Source organism: Talpa occidentalis, unplaced genomic scaffold (assembly GCF_014898055.3).
Source record: "Talpa occidentalis isolate TD23 unplaced genomic scaffold, MPIMG_talOcc4v2.1 talOcc4.9, whole genome shotgun sequence".
NCBI classification, from domain to species: domain Eukaryota; kingdom Metazoa; phylum Chordata; class Mammalia; order Eulipotyphla; family Talpidae; genus Talpa; species Talpa occidentalis.
In genome coordinates, this window is record NW_023605305.1 from 86,737,775 (window position 1) to 86,758,122 (window position 20,348).

A 20,348-nucleotide genomic window follows, 5' to 3' on the forward strand; every position below is an offset into this window, starting at 1 on the left:
CCAACCTCAATACTACCATGCTATGAACTGCAAAATACAGGGAGGTTAAATTCAAGCTCATTTATCCTAAGCCCAAAGGGAATGAACTAGAAACCATATATTCATGATACTGTTGGTTTCCCTTTGTGTAAGTAGGCTTACCTCCAGTGAAGTTTTGTAGTAGGAAACTATACATTCACCTATTTTTTTCCCCCAGGCGTAACAACTGTGCTCACCATGACAACATTGAGTATCAGTGCCAGAAATTCCCTTCCAAAAGTGGCTTATGCAACTGCCATGGACTGGTTTATTGCAGTGTGCTATGCCTTTGTCTTTTCGGCTCTGATTGAGTTTGCCACTGTGAACTATTTCACCAAGAGAGGTTATGCATGGGATGGCAAAAGTGTGGTTCCAGAAAAGGTAAATATCTCCCATGATACATCACTGTTATGTCTCTTTAAATCCATGATGTGGAATGTTTTCACATGAGAGAATGTATGAAGAATGCAGAGGCAGAGAGCATAATGAGGATTCTTGTTTTCTTACACCATAAATGATTATGTGCTATAATTTTGTCATTGCAAAAGAAAGAGGTTGTTTGAATGAACAGATATGTAGAGCACAGTGAAGGGCATAAAGAAGAAAAACAAAGGTAAACTTTGCTTCTCTTTCTATTACTTTGGGGAATGTTTTAACAAACATGACATTAGGAGCAAAAGAACATACCCAAACAAGTATAATTTTTTTAACTTGGAAATCATCATCTTTTGAGTATTTTCTGAGTCTAATTACTTTATATGGTATATTACAATAGTGCCTCAACTGAACTGAGTTTGCAAAATATACTTCTAATGTTCAGTGAAGTAAAGGGCAGGGAACACTTTTTATTCTGAAAATAGGTTATTTTAGGGATCATAACATAGGAAAATTTTCACTGTAGAAAATTCTTATTTCCCAATTAGGACCAATTTAGTGAATTTTAAATCATGGGAAGAGAATATTTCTAGTTCTAGAATTTGAAGGAAAAATACAGTAATATAGGATATTAGAAATTGTGATTTTAAGCAAAATAACATATAACGAAATGAACTGGAACATAAGCTAATTGATATAAACAAGAGGTTTATGCTAGGACACATTTTGAGTCAGAAAAATATCACCAAGCATCTGAATAAAGATTCCAAACACTTCTAACATATTCAATAATCATTTATAGCCATTCATTCATTAATTCATTCTTTTTCCAAGTCATTCTAGTTCACACTCTCCTGGCAGCTCAAGTGGCACCAAACCCTCAACAGAACACCCTTCCATTACAGGGCATCTACACACACACACACACACACACACACACACACTCAGACTGGGTCAGTTAGTGAACCTCACATTATGTCTTTGGGATGGGGAAGGAGACTAGATTACCCAAGCAAACACTGGGGAATACACAAACTCCATATAGACGGTGGTCCCAACCAGGGATCATTTTTCTTCTTATTATTATTCATAATAAAACATGGTTATTTGAGGATCTGCTGTATGTCAAAAGGCAAATATGAAGGAATGAAGAAAAGGACAAAGTTAAAGAACAGAGAGAAGACATTTAGAAGTAATCTAAAGTCACCCTATAGAAACTTTCCTAAATTCTGTGCAAGAATACTAGTCTCTTGATACAAACCTTGGAAATATAGGTTTGTGGTCAAATATTTTTAAATAATGCTGCATTCTATATCACAGAGTCACTGTATACTAAAGTGTCTGAGAGGATCTATAATATAGGATTGTTACTGGTTATATGATGTGCCAATCATCTATGAATAAGAAACTAGCTGCCAAAAAAAAAAATCTTTCAGATTTACCCCTCAGCCACAAATATATCAGCCAAACATCCCAGTGATCTCATGCATAGTACAAGTACAGGTTCTGTATAAGATATACTACTACAGTGATGTGTACCAGAAACCATCCTCAAAATTCATCCTTCCTTGAAATATGCTTGTCCCATATATATATATATATGAATATATATATATTCACATATATATATATATATATATGAATCTTCAAATCAAGAGTCTTGGCACAAGTTCAGCAGTGAGAAGAGACTAAACAAGGGGACTGTTTACCAGTTATAGAGAGGGGTAAGTAGGTGGAGACAGAGTTATTGTCAAATTCTTATTTAAGCCATTGATGGCCTCCCTTTATCCTAGAATAGAAGAGCAACCCAAAGGAGAGAAAGCCAAACCTGGAGTGAACATGAAACACTACCAGTTGTAAGATATAGCCCAGTCATAGGTGTGAAAACTTAAAAATGCACATTTTAGAATCTCTCTAATACTCTACTAAAGCTCCTTAGAATTAGTGATTTCCAAATATTGGTGACATGCAGCTGTAAAATAAGCAAACATTGGGAGAAGTTGCTTAATCTTAAGGCTTTCTTTGCATATTACAAGAGGGTTCTGTCTTTCTGATTCTGAATCCTAAGTGCAAGTTAGTGACTAGTTGTTTGGTGAATTGAATTTGGTCTGGAACGCAGAGATTTTGGGTTAAGGCACTGATAGTGAAACCACTGTTCAGCTAATAACAGATAAATAAAATATATAAAGCATATATATATATATATATATATGCTCAAATAAAATATATAAAGCATTAACAGTCTACAGACCATGTTATTCAGAGTCCTTATATAGGTATGTCTTATCTTACCCATACATAGATTTACAAATTATATATATACATATATTACCAATATATAACTAATGAGAATAACAATTATTTCTATAAATTATCTGTGCCTCTGTAAAAATATTTCTAGGGCTTTACCAGTTTAATTTGCTTATTATAGGGAATATGATCACAGAGATCCAAGTTTCATTTTGACATTGGGAAAATAAATAAAATAATTTCTGTGACAAGGTGAGTGTTTTCAGGAGGATTAAATTTCCATTCTGTAACAATGAATATATTGAAGACAAAAAGAAAATCCCCATAGGCAATCACTTATCAAGTGATCAAATTATCAAATGTAAGATCCATTCTCATACATTTAATTGCTAAAATAAATACCAGATTCTTAAAGTACATGAGGGAACTCAACAGTTTTTCCCGAAATGAAAAGATGAAAAATTGTATTTCCTGATAAGCCAACTAGATATTTTTTTAAATTCTACTTAATATGATTTTTTAAAACAAAAACACCACAACTTGGGAAATTTTAGTATTAATTAGGATATGCCAATGAATTGTCACTGGGAGAGATGAAATCTATAAGTAATATAAACTCTTATCCAAGAATTACTCCTTTTGTAAAAGAGTCATCTCATAGGATATCCATCTCTAAAGTTTTGGTTGGCCTGGAACCAATGCCTCTTTTTAACATCAGAAAATATACACATTTTTATCTCAAGGACATACTTTTTTATGTATCCTTGAATATCAGAACTCTTATTTTTTAGGAAAAAGATTTAATACAAGACCAATATAGCTGTTTAACTGTGTTGAAATAAATCATATATACTTTTGATAGATAATAGTTATTTGGGCCACATTTAAAAAGAAACATTTTTACTTTATTTTTGTGCAAATATTAGTGAAAATTTCTATTTTTCATAAAGATTAACCAAATCTAAAATCTTAAAAAAGTGTATGTGCACTTGGAATAAGTGCATTTACTTTTAATGAAATAATACATAAAAACCTATCTTGGCCTTTCTTATAGTACCAAAATATGCTTAAGGATTTAAAGAGGAGAAAAAAGTAGCAGATAAACCACAGAACTGGACAATATATTAACCTGTTAAATTCCTTTTACTGTGTTTTATGAAAAGTATCAGGTTATCAGGAAGTAATATCTTATTCTCATTTGATAATGAAAATACAAGTTGTCCACAGTATGGTCAAGATTAGCAGCTCAAAACAAAGTAAATAATCCAGTCAAAAAACGGGCAAAAGAGCTAAAAAGGAACTTCTCCAAAGAGGAAATGCGAATGGCCAACAGGCATATGAAAAAATGTTCAGCATCACTTGTAATCAGGGAAATGCAAATCAAAACTACAATGAGATACCATCTCATACCAGTGAGAATGGCACATATTAAAAAAACGAGCAACAACAAATGTTGACAAGGATGTGGAGAAAAAGGAACTTTCTTGCACTGCTGGTGGGAGTGCAAAATGGTCCAACCACTGTGGAAAGCTGTGTGGAGATTCCTCAACCTGCTACAGATTGAGTTTCCATATGATCCAGCAATTCTACTCCTAGATATTTACCCAAAGGACACAAAATCATTAATTTAAAAGAGCACCTGCACCCCTATGTTTATAGCAGCACTATTTACAGTAGCTAAGCTATGGAAACAACCCAGATGCCCAAAAGTAGATGACTGGATCAAGAAGATGTGGTGCATATGCACAATGGAATATTACTCAGCAATCAAAAAAGATAAACTCATGCAATTTGCAGCAACACAGAAGGAACTGGAAGGAATCATGCTCAGTGAAATAAGCCAGAAAGAAAAAGAAAAATACCAGATGGTCTCACTCACAGCAGCAATTTAGAAAACCTAAATAATGGACCAGGAAAAAGACTAATCATAATAAAGTAAAAATCAAAATCAACAAGCAACTATAAATCAGAGACACACTACGGGGGGCAGGTGTAGGAGGCATTAGGGGGGTGGGAATTGTATAGGGACTATAACCAAGATGAAAATGCATATATTGTGCAAAAATGAAAAATGATGTAAGAAATATATAAAAAGAAAAGAAAAGAAAAAAGAAAAAAGAAATATCCCCTTCAGGGTTCCCTACCCTAAAATAAATAAATAAATAAATAAATAAAAGATTAGCAGCTCCTCCAGGTTATCTGTGATTTTTTTTTTTACAGTGTCAAGACTGGGCTCCACTCCCTAGAAATTTTGACTCAAAATATGACATTGTGCCCAAGACATTTACACTTCAAAAATTTAACTGGTGATTTAGCATATACTGAAGATGAAAGCCACTTTTTAGATTAACACTGTTCAGCAGATGTATTAGTGAGCACAAATATGAGCTAGTCATGTAATCTAAAATGGTCTTGTAAACTCATCTAAAAGTACAAACGAAAATTAAGATTAATAATGTAATACAGCAAATAGATCAAATATATCCTCATAACATATAAACAAAACAAAATTATAACAGCATTATTTTTAAAGGAAATTGCACTGATTTACCAATCATTTACAAAATTGTATGATTACAGCTTCACACCTCAACATGGGCATATCCCTTGCCAAGCACCAAACTCTAGTGCCATCACATCACATTGTCCAACTGACCCTTCTCTGTCCTTCATTTATTACTTCCCTTCCCCTTTATCTCTGGTAGCCAATGCATTTTTTAGAGTCTGAGTTATTTATGTTGTGTTTTTCCATTTGTTTGCTTTAGTTATATTCCATGTATGAGTAAAACAATACATTACCTGTCTTTCATTTTCTGACATTTCACTTAGCATAAATTACCCCAAGTTCCAACTAAGTTGTTGCAAAAGACAAGCTTTCATCTATTTTAATAGCTGAGTTGCAGTTCATTGAGTATACACACTACAACTTCCTTATCCTGTCATCTGTAGAAGGGCATTTAGTTGATTCTATGCCTTGGCAATTTTGGAAAATGCTACTCTGAACATAGGGTTATAGATAACTTTTTGATGTTTTTCCATATTTTTTTGATAAATACCTAGAATAGTAATAATGCAAAACATTAAGGAGATATTTTGCATTCTTATTTTTTTCGCACTATGCCTTCAAAATCCTATATGCATTTAATATTCACAGCATATCTCAAATTAGACTATCACATTTCAAGTGTTCAAAGCCAAAAGTGGGGCTAGTGGCACCTGGATGGAACCATGGAACCCAAAGTAATGATCCATTTTAATTTTAGAAATGTCTATGTGATAGAAACCCTAAGCAATGTGGCAGGGGTCAATCACTAAATATATCATTGACAAGGAGATAAAACTCCACAAGGACTGAAATCCGAATACCCTGAATTACCCTGCTTTATCATTTTCCCATAATTGGCTCAGTGATATCTGCTGGAAAACAAAACCTCGTAATCTAAAACCACCACCAAGTATTCGGGGTGGGAACAGCCCAGTAGTACATCTGTTATTCTCATCTGGGCTCATACATGTAGTTTCATTAACTGGAGGATGTATGAGGAGATGATCTATTAACGGCCTCCCTCACCATGTGATGTGTGATATGGGCTGTCTGGGCCTCTGCTGCACAGTTTCTGATGAGTCACTCAGTAGTCCAGTCTAGGTTTCTTCACATGACAGTAGCACATTTCCCACAGGTAAAAGCTGAGGCTGCAAAGCCTCTTGAGGTTAGGCTCCTAAGCTGGTACAGCTTAATTTTGCCAAAATTGAAAGTCAATTTTAAATTGAACAAATGGGAGAAACCAACTCTCTCTCTTGCTGGGAAAGCCTGGGAAACATTATATGCATTTTTCAGCTTTATTGAAATATAATGCATATAACATTGTGTAGATTTAAGGTTTCAGATGTGTTGATTTGATATGTCGATATGTTGCAAAATGATTATCACTATAGTTACCATCATTCTGTCACATAGTTATTATTTCTTTTTTGTAATGAGAACATTTAAGATATATACTCTTAATAATTTAATCACCATATGGTATATTAAATTACCCAGAACTTACTCATTTTCTAATTGGAAGTCTTTACTTAGCAATTCACTTTACTTAGCAATTCACAAACCTACTTCCCATAGTTCACTAAACAGAATGCTTTTGCTCTTTCCTTCTACAGCCAAAGAAAGTGAAGGATCCTCTCATCAAGAAAAACAACACTTATGCTCCCACAGCAACCAGCTATACCCCTAATCTGGCAAGGGGTGACCCTGGCTTAGCCACCATTGCTAAAAGTGCAACAATAGAACCAAAAGAAGTGAAACCGGAGACAAAACCACCAGAACCCAAGAAAACCTTTAACAGTGTCAGCAAAATCGACCGACTGTCAAGAATAGCCTTCCCGCTGCTATTTGGAATCTTTAACTTGGTCTATTGGGCGACATATTTAAACCGAGAGCCTCAGCTCAAAGCCCCCACCCCACATCAATAGGTCTGTGTACCCATGTTGTTCAGTCCGCCATGCTGGGAATTGCTTTCTGTTCTCAATGCAGTGATTCCCATCTGCTTTATTGCCTCTGTCTTAAGAATTTGAAGGTTCCCTTATTTGCATAATTCATACAAGAACAACAGACCCCTGTCTGGCAGTCCAGAGCAAAACAGAGCATACAGCTGAGAGACAGGATTCTGAGATAGAGAGAGCTCCAGAGTGAAATCTAAACAAAGGAGACAAAACAAGAAAGAGGAAAAGAGGGGGAAGTAGGTTCAAAGATATGAGGAAAAGTAGAGGAAAAATAAAAACTGTAACTCCAGGTCATTTGTAGATATATATTTCCAAATAGTCTAAAAAAAAACTGTAAATGTCAAAATATTTTTATGGGAAGGTATTTAAAAGAGTAAATTATTAAATGTTTAACAAAGCAAGATTTTTAAAAATCTGTATTGCACAAACTATGGTATGTGTACATTTTTTTTTTGTTTTTAAACTGTTGTGTAGCTTTAACATTTCATTTCCAAAGCTGAAAATCCCCACTCTTTCTCTTTTTAAAAATGTCTAATACATTATTTTGTTGTTAAATGTTATTTTAAATTCACAGAAATTGCATAGGCAAAGATGCAATTTCTCACTGTAGAACACATTTAATCTAATGGAGAGAAATACTTTAAATAGGCTATTTTGCTATCATCTGAGCTTTTACACTAGACTCCATGAGAAATCATTTGAACAAAGACTTTCACTCAATTAAAGATAAAGTAAAATAATTGAAAATGATTTTCTTCTCCACCCTATTTCCAGATAGCACATGGTCACAATAATCACTTGATTCTTATTATGAAGATGTTTTTAGAGGGGCAAAAATATTTTGCAAGCTCTAGAATTGTTGAATGTATTATTTTATATAACAATACATTAAAAGCTTTTAGATTGAAATTTATGACTAGTAAACAAAAATAGAATATATAAATTATATATGTAAATAAACAGCATGAGATTGTACATTTTTTACTTTTTTTAAAGTTAAGTTCTTAAAATATTGTGTAGGACTCACCGCTCTTTGCTGTTAGAATGTTGTTAAGTGCTAAGGATATACATTTGGAGCCTGCATTTAAGAACAGAACAGTTTATAAAAATCATATGGAAATGAAAAATAAATGGGTATGACTATGTGAAGAAAATTTACCATCTCAAATTGTTGTCCTGCCCGGTGTACAGTAGCAAATCAGTTGCTATCTGCTCAACTCATGCTGCATTCCCCAATTTTAGGCTCTTGTAATATAGAAAGTGGAAAGCATTAGTGAGAGCTAGAAAATCAACTGTATATTATGCTATCTTTGCTGATACCAACTATTTCAATAAGTGTTGTACCATATGTAGCATTAAATATAAAAATACATGAAAGAATGTACAGGAAATAGCTTTTATTGAGTAATATTATTACATTTCATTTATACTGTAGCAATACATTTGTAGGTATACTATGTAAGGGCTTTAACTACAAGAGATTCATAAATATACCCTATGAAAATTCTAGTTTGTTTCATTACTTCCCAGATGTTTTAGAAATAGCTATTTATGCAGAAGGTATTTTTGAAGTCTCCTTTTGTCTGATAGAGTTTCAGAGACATTTAAAATTAGTGTCCAGAATCTACAGGTCATGGTTTAAACATATTTAGAATAGTACAAAATAAACCTGTCAGCATATTTGCCAAATAAGACAGTTGGGATCCACACCTAAGTTTTGGGCAATGTTTTTCTCAAAAAGCTGCTATCCAATGACGTAGGAAAATACACTGTTTGTAGTTTCCTAAACAAACTCTGGTTTTCTTTTTCAATGTGCTTTATTGTTTGATTTGGTCCTGCCTAAATTTGATGAGCTAGGCTAATGGTTGAACCTAGAAAGTTTCATCCTCTGGTATCATGTGTAGATATCATGTATAGAAAATGAAATAAAAAAAAATGGCTCTAACTTCTGTGTTGCTGTTTATCTTGTTATTTTTCGACGTTAACCTACTGTGTTTATTGAGAGCATTTGACCTTCCAGATTCCTCATGGCTAACTTTTGGTCTGTATTTTGACATTAGATGTGAATATTTCTTATTAGTCTGCTTTCTGCTATGCAATGACTGCATCTCTATCATTTCTTAGTTTGTTAGTTTATGTGGATAATATTCTATTGTATAAATTGATTGCACAATTTATCACCAATTATTCTCTGTAGCTTTTCTACAGCGCTTTGCTAAACCATGTAATACTAGTTAAGTCTTCCTTGAAAATAAAGATGCACTCTTATAGAGGAGAGTTCCTGTTTATTCCCAGGAATTTTTTTTTTAAAGTTGACACTGAATGTTTATTGCACCTTAGTGCAGTGAAGTGGCAATAAAACCTAACATGAATTGAGGTTGTTTATGGCAGATGCATGTATTGCTTTACAGAGTTTAGCAAAAGCTCTTAATTTTATGTCATACTGTATTCTACTATAATAATAAAGCTAACATTATTCAATAACAAAAATGGAATGTTTGACTCTCTTTTAACATCATTAACAGCACCTTCCATCACCTTGTTTAGAGCATTTTCAAGATAGGGGCACCCAAAAGTATGACATGGTGGCAAGAATTGAGGCTATTCAAGAGATTTCTGAAGATGTATCAGTGTATGATCTAAACTTCGATTTTAAAAAGGATCACTTTAAAGGGGGGAATTATGAAACATCTGGCATCTAGTGTTACTAGTAGCACTCATATCAAAATTTGTAAGATACAAATAGGAAAGACTCAGAGGTGATAGTAGAGTTTGTTTACATATTAACATAGCAATTTTTTTGTGATCTTATCTCTGTAGAGAAGGTTTAAATGTTTGGGGGAAGAACTCTAAACATTGCCTTTTCAAAAGATTCCTCCAACTCCAAGTTAAGGAACTTTTAACATGTAGCCAAGATTGAAAATCATTGTCCTACATTGTTCACATATACATGCCTTAATATTTCTATAACCACAAGGTCAGATTAAAGTACAAAATGTTTATGATCACTTGAAAGACAACATAAAAATCCTTTCAAGGAAAAGCATAAAACTATATTTGCTTTCTACAGACAAGGTCATGCGAGGCAAAATCTTTATGTGTCAGATAGTGATCTGGTCAAAATAAAGTAAGTTGGGGCCTCCCAGGTGGCGCAAGGAGTTAAGATGCAGCACTATTAAGCTACCACAGCCACTGCAGCACGAGTTCAATCCCCAGCCAGGGAGGTGACCCACATGGCAAAGCAGACCTCTCCTGACTCACCTACTGCTCCCCTCAGCAGTGTATTTCAGTCAATATGCCTATTCTGTTCCCCACTCCATCTCTGGTGAATCTTCTCACCCTCCACACCTCTGCCTGTGCCCTAGTTCTTGAATGTACAAATAAAAAAATCTTAAAAAAAAATAAAGTAAGTTGTATTTCAACAAATAAAACATATACCTTCCCCAATGATTTAGGACTTAGCATAATTAATAATTTTTAAAATCCTTCAACCAAGTAACAATCTAAATAAAATGGCCCATTAAACGAGCTGAGTAGGGCCTCCCCTGGTGGCGCAGCAGTTGAGCGCTGGGCTGCAAAGCTGCCCACAGCCTTTGCAGCACTGGTTCGATCCCCAGTCACCAGCGAGGGTTCCACATGGTGCAACAGACCTCTCCTGCCGTGCCCGCTGCTCCCCTCAACAGTGTATTTCGTCAGTCTGCCTGTTCTGTTCCCCGCTCTGGTGAATTCTCTCACCCTCCCGTGCTTCTGACTGTACCCAGTGCTTGTATAAATAAGTAAATAAATCTTTAAAAAAAAAAAAAAAACAGCTGAGTAATCACATTCACTTATTTCTTGCCACGCAAAAAATGTAATGAGTGATGATTATTTTGGCTATCAAACTATATCCATGTTAAGGTTCACCATGATAACCATGGAAAGGGAAAGAGTCAAAATAAGAATGGACAATGTCATTACGGCAGACCATCTATTTGAATGTCATCATATCCGTTAGTTAAAGCCTACTCAGCTCTGAGACCAACAAGAAAAATTATCTGATTTATATTTTAATCACAATTCTATCAAATAAATTGACTCCAAATGCTAATTTAATTAAACTAAATTCTACTAGCAGTTTCTGAGTCTCTGCCCTGTATTAAGAACCATACTACTTGATAGTGATAGAGTCAATTTTTACATGGCCTTTTTCTTTAAGGAAATCACAGTTCTTATAGCAGAGGAAGACAAAGAATCAGGCAAAAGATAATATAAATATTATGAGAAAGGGAAAGAATCCTAGGAGATTTAAAACAGAAGTCTATTGCCATTCTTCAAAAGGTTAGAGAACTGAAGCTATAGGGACTAATAATATCCAAGATGAAACATGAACATAGGAGATTTGAAATGGTATGAACCATGGAGACTTCCTGGAATGTTTCTTTTTTTTTTTTTTTTTTTTTTGTTTTGTTTTGTAGCATATGTCTTTTTTTTTTTTTTTTTAAATATTAAATTTTATTTTTATATTCCCCCATACAATTGCAAACGCCCCATTCTGACCCCAATCCTTTCCCTCCCGCCCCCCAGCCCCCAAAAAGTGTCTCTGGTTCATAGTTTTTTGTTGATTTTGATTTTCACTTTCTTATATTCATTTTCCTGGTCCCTTATTTAAGTTTTCTAGATTCCTGCTATGAGTGAGACCATCCGGTATTTTTCTTTTTCTTTTTGGCTTATTTCGCTGAGCATGATCCCTTCCAGTGCCATCCATGTTGCTGCAAATTGCATGTGTTTATCTTTTTTGAATGCTGAGTAATATTCCATGGTATATATGTACCACATCTTCTTGATCCAGTCATCTATTTTTGGGCATTTGGGCTGTTTCCAAAGCTTAGCTATTGTAAACAGTGCTGCTATAAACATAGGAGTGCAGGTGCTCTTTGGAATTGATGTTTCTGTGTCCTTTGGGTAAATACCTAGGAGTGGAATTGCTGGATCATATGGAAGCTCTATGTTTAGTAGGTCCAGAAATCTCCACACAGCTCTCCATAGTGGTTGGACCAGTTTGCACTCCCACCAACAGTGCACAAGAGTTCCTTTTTCTCCACATCCTCGCCAACATTTGTTGTTGCTAGTTTTTTTAATATGTGCCATTCTCACTGGTGTGAGATGGTATCTCATGGTAGTTTTGATTTGCATTTCCCTGATTACAAGTGATGTTGAACATTTTTTCATATGTCTGTTGGCCATTTGCATTTCCTCTTCAGAGAAGTTTCTTTTTAGCTCTTCTGCCCATTTTTTGACTGGATTATTTTCTTTGTTGTTGCTGAGTCTCATCAGCTCTTTGCAGATTTTTGTGATCAGTCCTTTATCATTAGTGTTGGGTGCAAAAATGTTCTCCCAGTTGGTGGGGTTTCTCTTTGTTTTTGTTATTGTCTCTTTTGCTGTGCAGAAGCTCTTTAATTTGATGTAGTCCCAGCTGTTTATCTTTGTCTTCACTATCACTGCTTTGGGTGATGTGTCTGTAAAGATGTCTTTGATGTGCAAATCCCGTAGTGTTTCGCCTATATTTCCTTCTATGTATTTTATGGTTTCAGGTCTTATGTCTAGTTCTTTAATCCATTTTGAGTTGATTTTTGTGTATGGTGTGAGGTAGTGGTCAAGCTTCATTCTTTTGCATGTAGCGACCCAGTTTTCCCAGCACCATTTATTAAACAAACTTTCTTTGCTCCAATGCATAGTCTTTGCTCCTTTGTCAAAGATTAGTTGACCATAAATCTGTGGGTTTATTTCTGGATTTTCTATTCGATTCCATTGGTCTGTATGTCTGTTCTTGTTCCAATACCATGCAGTTTTGATGATTATGGCTTTGTAGTATAGTTTGAAGTCTGGGAGTGTGATGCCTCCATTTCCTTCTTTTTTTTTCAGTAGAGCTTTGGCTATTCGGGGTTTTTGGTGATTCCATATGAATTTCATCAATAATTGTTCTATTTCTTTGAAGAATGCCATTGAGATTTTGATTGGAATAGCATTGAATCTGTATATTGCTTTTGGTAGGATGGCCATTTTAATAATGTTTATTCTTCCAATCCATGAGCAGGGGATGTCTTTCCATTTCTTTGTGTCTTCTTCTATTTCTTTTAACAGTGTTTTATAGTTTTCTTTGTATAGGTCCTTTACCTCTTTTGTTAGATTTATTCCCAAATATTTGATTTTTTTGTTTCGATAATAAAAGGGGTGGTTTTTTTGATTTCTTCTTCTTCAGATTTATTGTTTGTGTATAGGAAGGCTACTGACTTTTGCGTGTTGATTTTGTATCCTGCCACTTTACTGAATTGATTGATGAGTTGAATTAGTTTTTCTGTGGAGATTTTGGGGTTCTCTATGTATATTATCATATCATCTGCAAATAGTGATAGTTTGACTTCTTCTTTTCCTATTTGGATTCCTTGTATGTCTTTCTCTTGTCTTATTGCTCTGGCTAGGACTTCCAGTATTATATTGAAAAGCAGTGGTGAGAGTGGACATCCTTGTCTTGTTCCAGATCTTAATGGAATTGCTTTCAGCTTTTCACCATTGAGAATGATACTGGCTGTTGGCTTGTCATAGATGGCCTTTATGATGTTGAGGTATGTTCCTTGTATCCCAAGAATTTCAAGGGCTTTTATCATGAATGGGTGTTGCACTTTGTCGAAAGCTTTCTCAGCATCTATTGATATTATCATATGGTTTTTATATTTCTTTTTGTTAATGTGTTGGATAACGTTGATTGATTTTCGGATGTTAAACCATCCTTGTGCCCCTGGAATGAATCCAACTTGGTCGTGGTGAATTATCTTATGGATACATTGTTGGATTCTGATAGCTAAAATTTTATTGAGGATTTTTGCATCAGTGTTCATTAGGGAGATTGGCCTATAGTTTTCCTTTTTTCTGTTGTCCTTATTCGGTTTTGGTCTTAGTGTAATATTGGCTTCATAGAACGTGTTTGGTATTGTCCCTTCCTTCTCAATTTTTTGGAAGAGTTTGTGAAGGATAGGCACTAATTCGTCTCTGAATGTTTGGTAGAATTCATTTGTAAATCCATCAGGTCCTGGGCTTTTGTTTTTGGGGAGGTTTTTAATTACCATTTCAATTTCACTGCTTGTAATTGGTCTGTTTAGGTGTTCTATTTCTTCTTTATCTAGCTTTGGGTGATTGTAGAGTTGTAGGAATTTGTCCATCTCCTCTAGATTGTTGAACTTGTTTCCATATAACTGTTCATAGTAGTTACTGATTATTCTTTTGATTTCTGCTGTGTCCGTTGTGATTTCTCCTCTTTCATTTATGATTCTGTGTATTTGTGCTTTCTCCCTTTTTTCCTTTGTGAGCCTGGCTAGGGGTTTGTCTATTTTATTTATTTTTTCAAAGAACCAGCTCTTGGTTTCATTGATCTTTTGGATTGTTTTTTTAGTTTCAATTTCATTTATTTCTGCTTTGGTTTTTATTATTTCTTTTCTTCTACTGGTTCTGGGGTTTTTTTGTTGTTCTTTTTCTAGATCTTTGAGCTTCGAGATTAGGTTGTTTCTTTGAGTTCTTTCTTGTTTTTTGATGTGAGCTTCTATTGCTATATATTTTCCTCTTATTACTGCTTTTGCTGCATCCCATACATTTAGGATATTGGTGTCCTCCTTGTCATTCAATTCAAAGAATTTTTTAATTTCTTCTTTGATCTCCTCGTTAGTCCAGTGGTCTTCCAGTAATGTGGCTTTTAATCTCCATGAGGTAGGATAGTTCCTTGCCTTCTTTTTATGATTTATTTCTAGTTTGATGCCTTCGTGGTCAGAAAAGATGGTTGGTATGATTTCAATCTTGGTGTATCTGTTGATGTTTGTCTTGTGCCCCAGTATGTGATCGATCCTGGAGAATGATCCGTGTGCGCTTGAGAAAAATGTGTACTCCGTTTTTTTTGGGTTTAGTGTTCTATAGATGTCTGTTAAGCCCAAATGCTCTAGGTCCTTATTTAGAGCTTTAGTTTCTTTACTTATTTTTTGTCTTGTTGATCTATCCATTGTTGATAGTGGTGTGTTGAAGTCTCCCACTACATATGTGTTTTCTCTGATGTCTGTTTTCAGAGAGGACAACAGTTGTCTGATATATTTTGGTGCTCTTTCGTTTGGTGAGTATATGTTAATGAGTGTTATTTCTTCTTGAAGTATTGTCCCCTTAATCATAATGTAGTGACCATTGGGGTCTCTTTTTATTTTTTTGAGTTTGAAGTCTGTTTTATCTGATATAAGTATAGCTGTTCCTGCTTTCTTTTTTGGCCCATTTGCTTGTAGGATTGTTTTCCATCCTTTGACTTTGAGCCTATTTTTATCTTTTGTAGCTAAATGTGTTTCCTGGAGACAGCAAAAGGTTGGGTTTTGTTTCTTAATCCAGGCTGCAACTCTGTGTCTTTTTATTGAAGAGTTTAGTCCATTTACATTTAGAGTTAATATTGATATGTTAGCATCTGTATTTGCCATTATGTTTGTCTTTCCTTTGATTTTATTTATTTATTCTTTTAATAACTTTTTTTTTTTGGTCTTCTTTCGTTGTTATTCGTCCCTCTGAGGTTCTGGCTTTAGGATTCCTTGTAGTATTTTTTGGAGTGGGGGTTTAGTCGCAATGAAATTCCGGAGTTTCTCTTTGTCTGGGAAGGTCCATATTCTTTCTTCATGGAGGAAAGAGAGCTTTGCGGGATAGAGTATTCTTGGTTGGCATCTGTTTTCTTGGAGTCTGTTGACTATGTCCCTCCACTCTCTCCTTGCCCGTAATGTTTCTTCAGAGAAGTCTGATGTCAGCCTGATTGGTTTTCCTTTGAATGTTATCTGTTTCTTCCCTCTTGTCAGCTTCATTATTTTTTCCTTGTCCTGGATTCTTGGGAGCTTTACTATTATGTGTCTTGCTGTGTTTTTCCTTTCGTCGTGGAAGTTTGGTGTTCTTCTTGCTTCTTGTATATCAATTTTCAGCTCCTTCTTCTCATTTGGGAAGTTCTCTTCAATTATATCCATGAATATTTTCTCTGTTCCTACATCTCTCTCCTCTCCTTCTGGAATTCCTATAACTCTTATATTTCCTTTCCTCATGGAGTCAGATAGTTCCCGAAGTCTTTCTTCATTCTTTTTCCTTCGTACTTCTCTTTCCTTTTCTGTTTTGGTTCTTTTTATTTCTGTGTCTTCAAGATTACTTATTCGTTCTTCCATTTCATCTATTCTGCTTTCATTGCTTTTCCCAGAGTTCTTTAGTTCCTCCATTAATTCTTTGATCTCCTGCATTTCTCTTACTTCCCTCTTTAGGGACTCAATTTCCTTCTTCTGATCTATCACTTTTTTAATCATGGCAATTTTAAATTCTCTTTCTGGAAGGCTCAGAAGTTCTTCCAAGTTGCTGTCGTTGCAATCTGGGGAGTGGTTTTCTTTTTGTGGTGTGCTTCTTTCCTGAGGAGTTTTTAGGTTGCGTGTGGTTCTTCTACTCCCTACTGTCTGTTTTCTAATTTGTCGTATGCGTTGGGACACTGTGTTGCTCGGACTGACTGACATCTTGGGTGAACTTCTCCGCTCCCCTCTGGCTCTTCCAGGAGCCATCTTTGTCTTCTGGGGGAGCTTTCTGATGGTTTTAGGCAGTTTTTACTGAAGAAATGTCCCTGTTCTCAAATGGCGAAGCGGGATGCAGTCCCTGCGCCTCCGGTTTCAGGCACACTCTTCTGCGCACCCGGTCTGCCCCGGACGTGGGTGCCTGCTCCCTCTGTGGGCTCAGACTGCTGGTCGGAAGGGGCCTGGCGTGGAATAACTTCCCGGCTGGCCACTGGGTCCTCCAGAAACCTTCTGCCCTTTTCAAGCAGTCTTAAGAAATGTCCTGTTTTATAGGGTGTTAGTGACTTTTTTTTTCCTGGTCGCTAGGTGGCGCCAGATATCTCTCCTATTGTCCTTGGGGGGCTGTTTTTCGCCTCCCCCCACCCCGTGGGACAGAGAACAGAGCGGGAATGGTAGGGTACACCTCAACAGCTTTGGGGTGCTGTGTCTGCCTTGTGCCCCACCGTCGTGGAGAAACCACGCCCCGAATTTTCGTGCCCCGGGTCTCAGTTCAAAGCCCTCAGTTCCAGGACGCGGGCTGTAGCCCAGTTCAGTGGCGCGGGAATGGCGCCTTTTGCACCGCTCCCGTGCCTGGGCGCCTGGTTCCTGCTCACTCAGGGAGGGACCTTCACCTCAGTGAGGACCTCCGCGCGTCTCCCTGCAAGCCTAGGTCGTCTCCCCGCAAGCCTAGGTTGCAGGCGCGGGGACCTGGGCAGCCGCGATCCATGTCTGCACTTGCTTTTCAAGAGCGCCCAGCGCGCCGCTTTCCCGCGCCAGCTTACCAGCAGCCCGGGCTGTGTGCGCGTCTCCCGGGGTCTTTGTTCTTCTCTAATGGCGCCCGGAGCTGTTCGCTCGCTGCCGCGGCGAATCCTGCAGGGTTCGCCTCAGCTCCCGTTCACGGGGTGTGGTGGCTGCAATAGTTCCTTTCCACTCACGGTCCTGCTTGCTGCGTCGTTTGTTCTTGTGGGCCGTTTTGGTTTGTTGTTTCCTCCTCTCTGCCGGTGGGAGAGTGCCACCTCTGTGGGCGGGGGAGGGGAGCAGGGTTCTGTGCTTCCCTCCCTTCTAGTCCTCTTTTATGGCCACTTTCTTCTTCGGGCAGTTCGCTGGCGTCACCCGTTTATCTTCCGTGTCCCAGTTCTCACTGGGACCTGCCGCTTTTCCTCCCTATTCACTTTTTTTTAATGGGAGATCTTACTCGCAGCGTCTCCTCGCCGCCATGTTGCTCCTTCCTGGAATGTTTCTGTTACTGAGGTAAGCACTGAGATTACAGAGATAAAAATGACAGTACATTCCTGGAAAGCTCATAATCTCATAGAAAATCTAACTGAACCTAAAGTTACAATATTTTATATAAGAAGTACAGCTACCAATAAATGTACAAGGTACAGTATACAGGGTTTATAAATGTACAAGGTATAGTATACAGGGGTCTATAAATGTACAAGGTATAGTATACAGGGGTCTATCCATGCAGACCCCACTATGAAGAGGATAGTGAAAATAAGACACCCAAAGTGGGCCATGACAAGTTCCAAATATCCTGGAAGGATGCACCTAGCACAAGTTGCATTCAGACTTAGGAAAGACTACACAGGGCCCTAGATGTGCACACATCTCTGGCTGAAAATGGAGTCTTCTACATATGCAGTGGAGATACAAGGGGGTCCAGCAGATGGTAAAACTAGGGAAAGACTTCTAAATAGTATGAAATGGAATGAGTTATCCAATGCATACATAGGTCTATTGGTAAATGTGGCAAGACTTACTGAATTAAGGTGTTTGAGCATATCTTCTAACCAATCATTGGTTGTCCACTAGACATACTTGATGGAATACCATCAAAAAACAAAATCTATAGAATTATACAAGCTAGGCAGTAACAAGCCAAACCAACAAATGGGAGGAAAAACATCTCTGGTGAGAATAATAATGCAGAGTTGCAACAATAAATTATTTAAAATATTAGGTGGCATGCAAAGAAATATGAAAATGTGCTCTAGAGTCAGGAAAAAAGTCATCAAAAGAGATTGTCTCTGATAGGGTTTATCTTTTTGATTGTTAGGTCCAGATATTGGACTTAGCATACAATGATTTCAAAGCAGTATAATAAGTATTTTCAAAGAATGAAAAAGCAATGTTTAAATAATAAAACATTATGAAAATGACACATTAAACAGAGAATCTCAATAAAGAGACAAACAACATAAGAGATAAAATTAAAGGAGACTAAATAATTAGAAATAAGAATGTAAATGAAGAATTTACTAGAGGGGCTCAATAGCATATCTGAGAAAATAAATCAATCAACAGGGATAAACCATATTAAAGAACATGAAGGAACATAATAGAAGAAAAATAAAATCTCAAACAGTTGTTGGATATCATCAAGAACATATATATGAGAGAAGAAAGACATAAAGTAGTAGAAAAATTATTTAAAGAAATAATAGCTGGACATTGTCCAAATAGGATGAGAAAGAAATTAATCTACAGATTCATCCAAACGTTGCCCAGTCATATACTATAAAGGGATATGGGAGTTCTGGTTGGGTGTGGTATGGTGATACATATCTAAGGAGGTGTAAACCTATTCCTCTGACTCATACAATATTGTAAACCAATGTTATCTCAAAAAGAAAAAAGAAAAGAACATGAAGTTGACTGAGAGCAAATCGATAAGAAGTTGACTAATTTTTAGAGAAAGTTATACTACCAAATAAAACATGAATCTGGATTAATAAAAAAATCTCAATAAACTAAAATATTATATGTAAAGAATGTACCCCTCAACTTATCATAGTTCAACTGTTAAAAATCAAGGTCAAAAATTTCAAAGACATCAAGAGATAGGTGCATATAGCATACCAACAATTTGATTGACAGCTGAACAATCAACAGAAAAAGGCAAAACATCATCGGGTTGATATATTCAAAGTGTTGAAAAGGAAACTGTCAAACAAGAATTCTATATCTAGCAAAACTATCTTTCAAAATACGTAGATGAAATAAAATCGTTCTCAGATAAAGAGAATTCATTGCTTTCCAAGAGATATTAAAGGAAGTTCTTCAAGTTAAAAGAAGGTGGCTCCAGATGTAAATTTGAATTCACAGTAAGAAAGAATATCAGTAAAGGTAATTATATAGTAATTATAAAAAAGTACAAATAATTTTTTTCTGCTCTCTAACAGATGTTTAAAGAAAAGCATAAAACTATAGCTTAAAGCAATAAGTTGAAAACTGTATTCTTGAGCTCTGACATATGAAAATGTAATAAATGTTACAATAATAGCACAATGTCTAGAGGAATGAATGGTGCTATACCAAAACAAGCAGATGGCACCAGGTGGTAAGCTGAAATCACAAGAAGAGGTAAAAAGTGCCAGACATGGTAACTGCATTTATAAAATACAGTGTTTATAAAATACAGTATGAATATTTTTACTGATTTAAGTTTGTGAGATTACATTAACTAATAATTATTAAGTGGTATTATAAAATGGAATTTTGGGGTTCATTGCATTATGGATGTAACATATGACAACAATATTGCTAAGGAGGTGGAGGACAAGTGTCTCTATTTGGAGGAAACTTTTCCAATATTTTATTAGAATTAAGTTGGCATCAATCTAAAGTAGA

General features: G+C 36.0%; 1 protein-coding gene and 1 long non-coding RNA gene across 2 annotated transcripts in view; one reads left to right on the top strand and one right to left on the bottom strand.

The window, feature by feature from the left end:
- GABRA1 (gamma-aminobutyric acid type A receptor subunit alpha1) overlaps positions 1 to 9,085 on the top strand; it is a 59,493-nt gene extending 50,408 nt beyond the window's left edge. Inside the window, exons 8-9 of the mRNA XM_037500253.2 lie at positions 197 to 399; positions 6,802 to 9,085. Of these exons, the coding sequence (XP_037356150.1) occupies positions 197 to 399; positions 6,802 to 7,113 (515 nt within the window). The 3' untranslated portion in view covers positions 7,114 to 9,085. The remainder of the gene's footprint in view (positions 1 to 196; positions 400 to 6,801) is intronic.
- The window catches only part of LOC119236309 (uncharacterized), a 171,856-nt gene that overhangs the window by 53,750 nt on the left and 97,758 nt on the right, over positions 1 to 20,348 (bottom strand). The window lies entirely within an intron of this gene.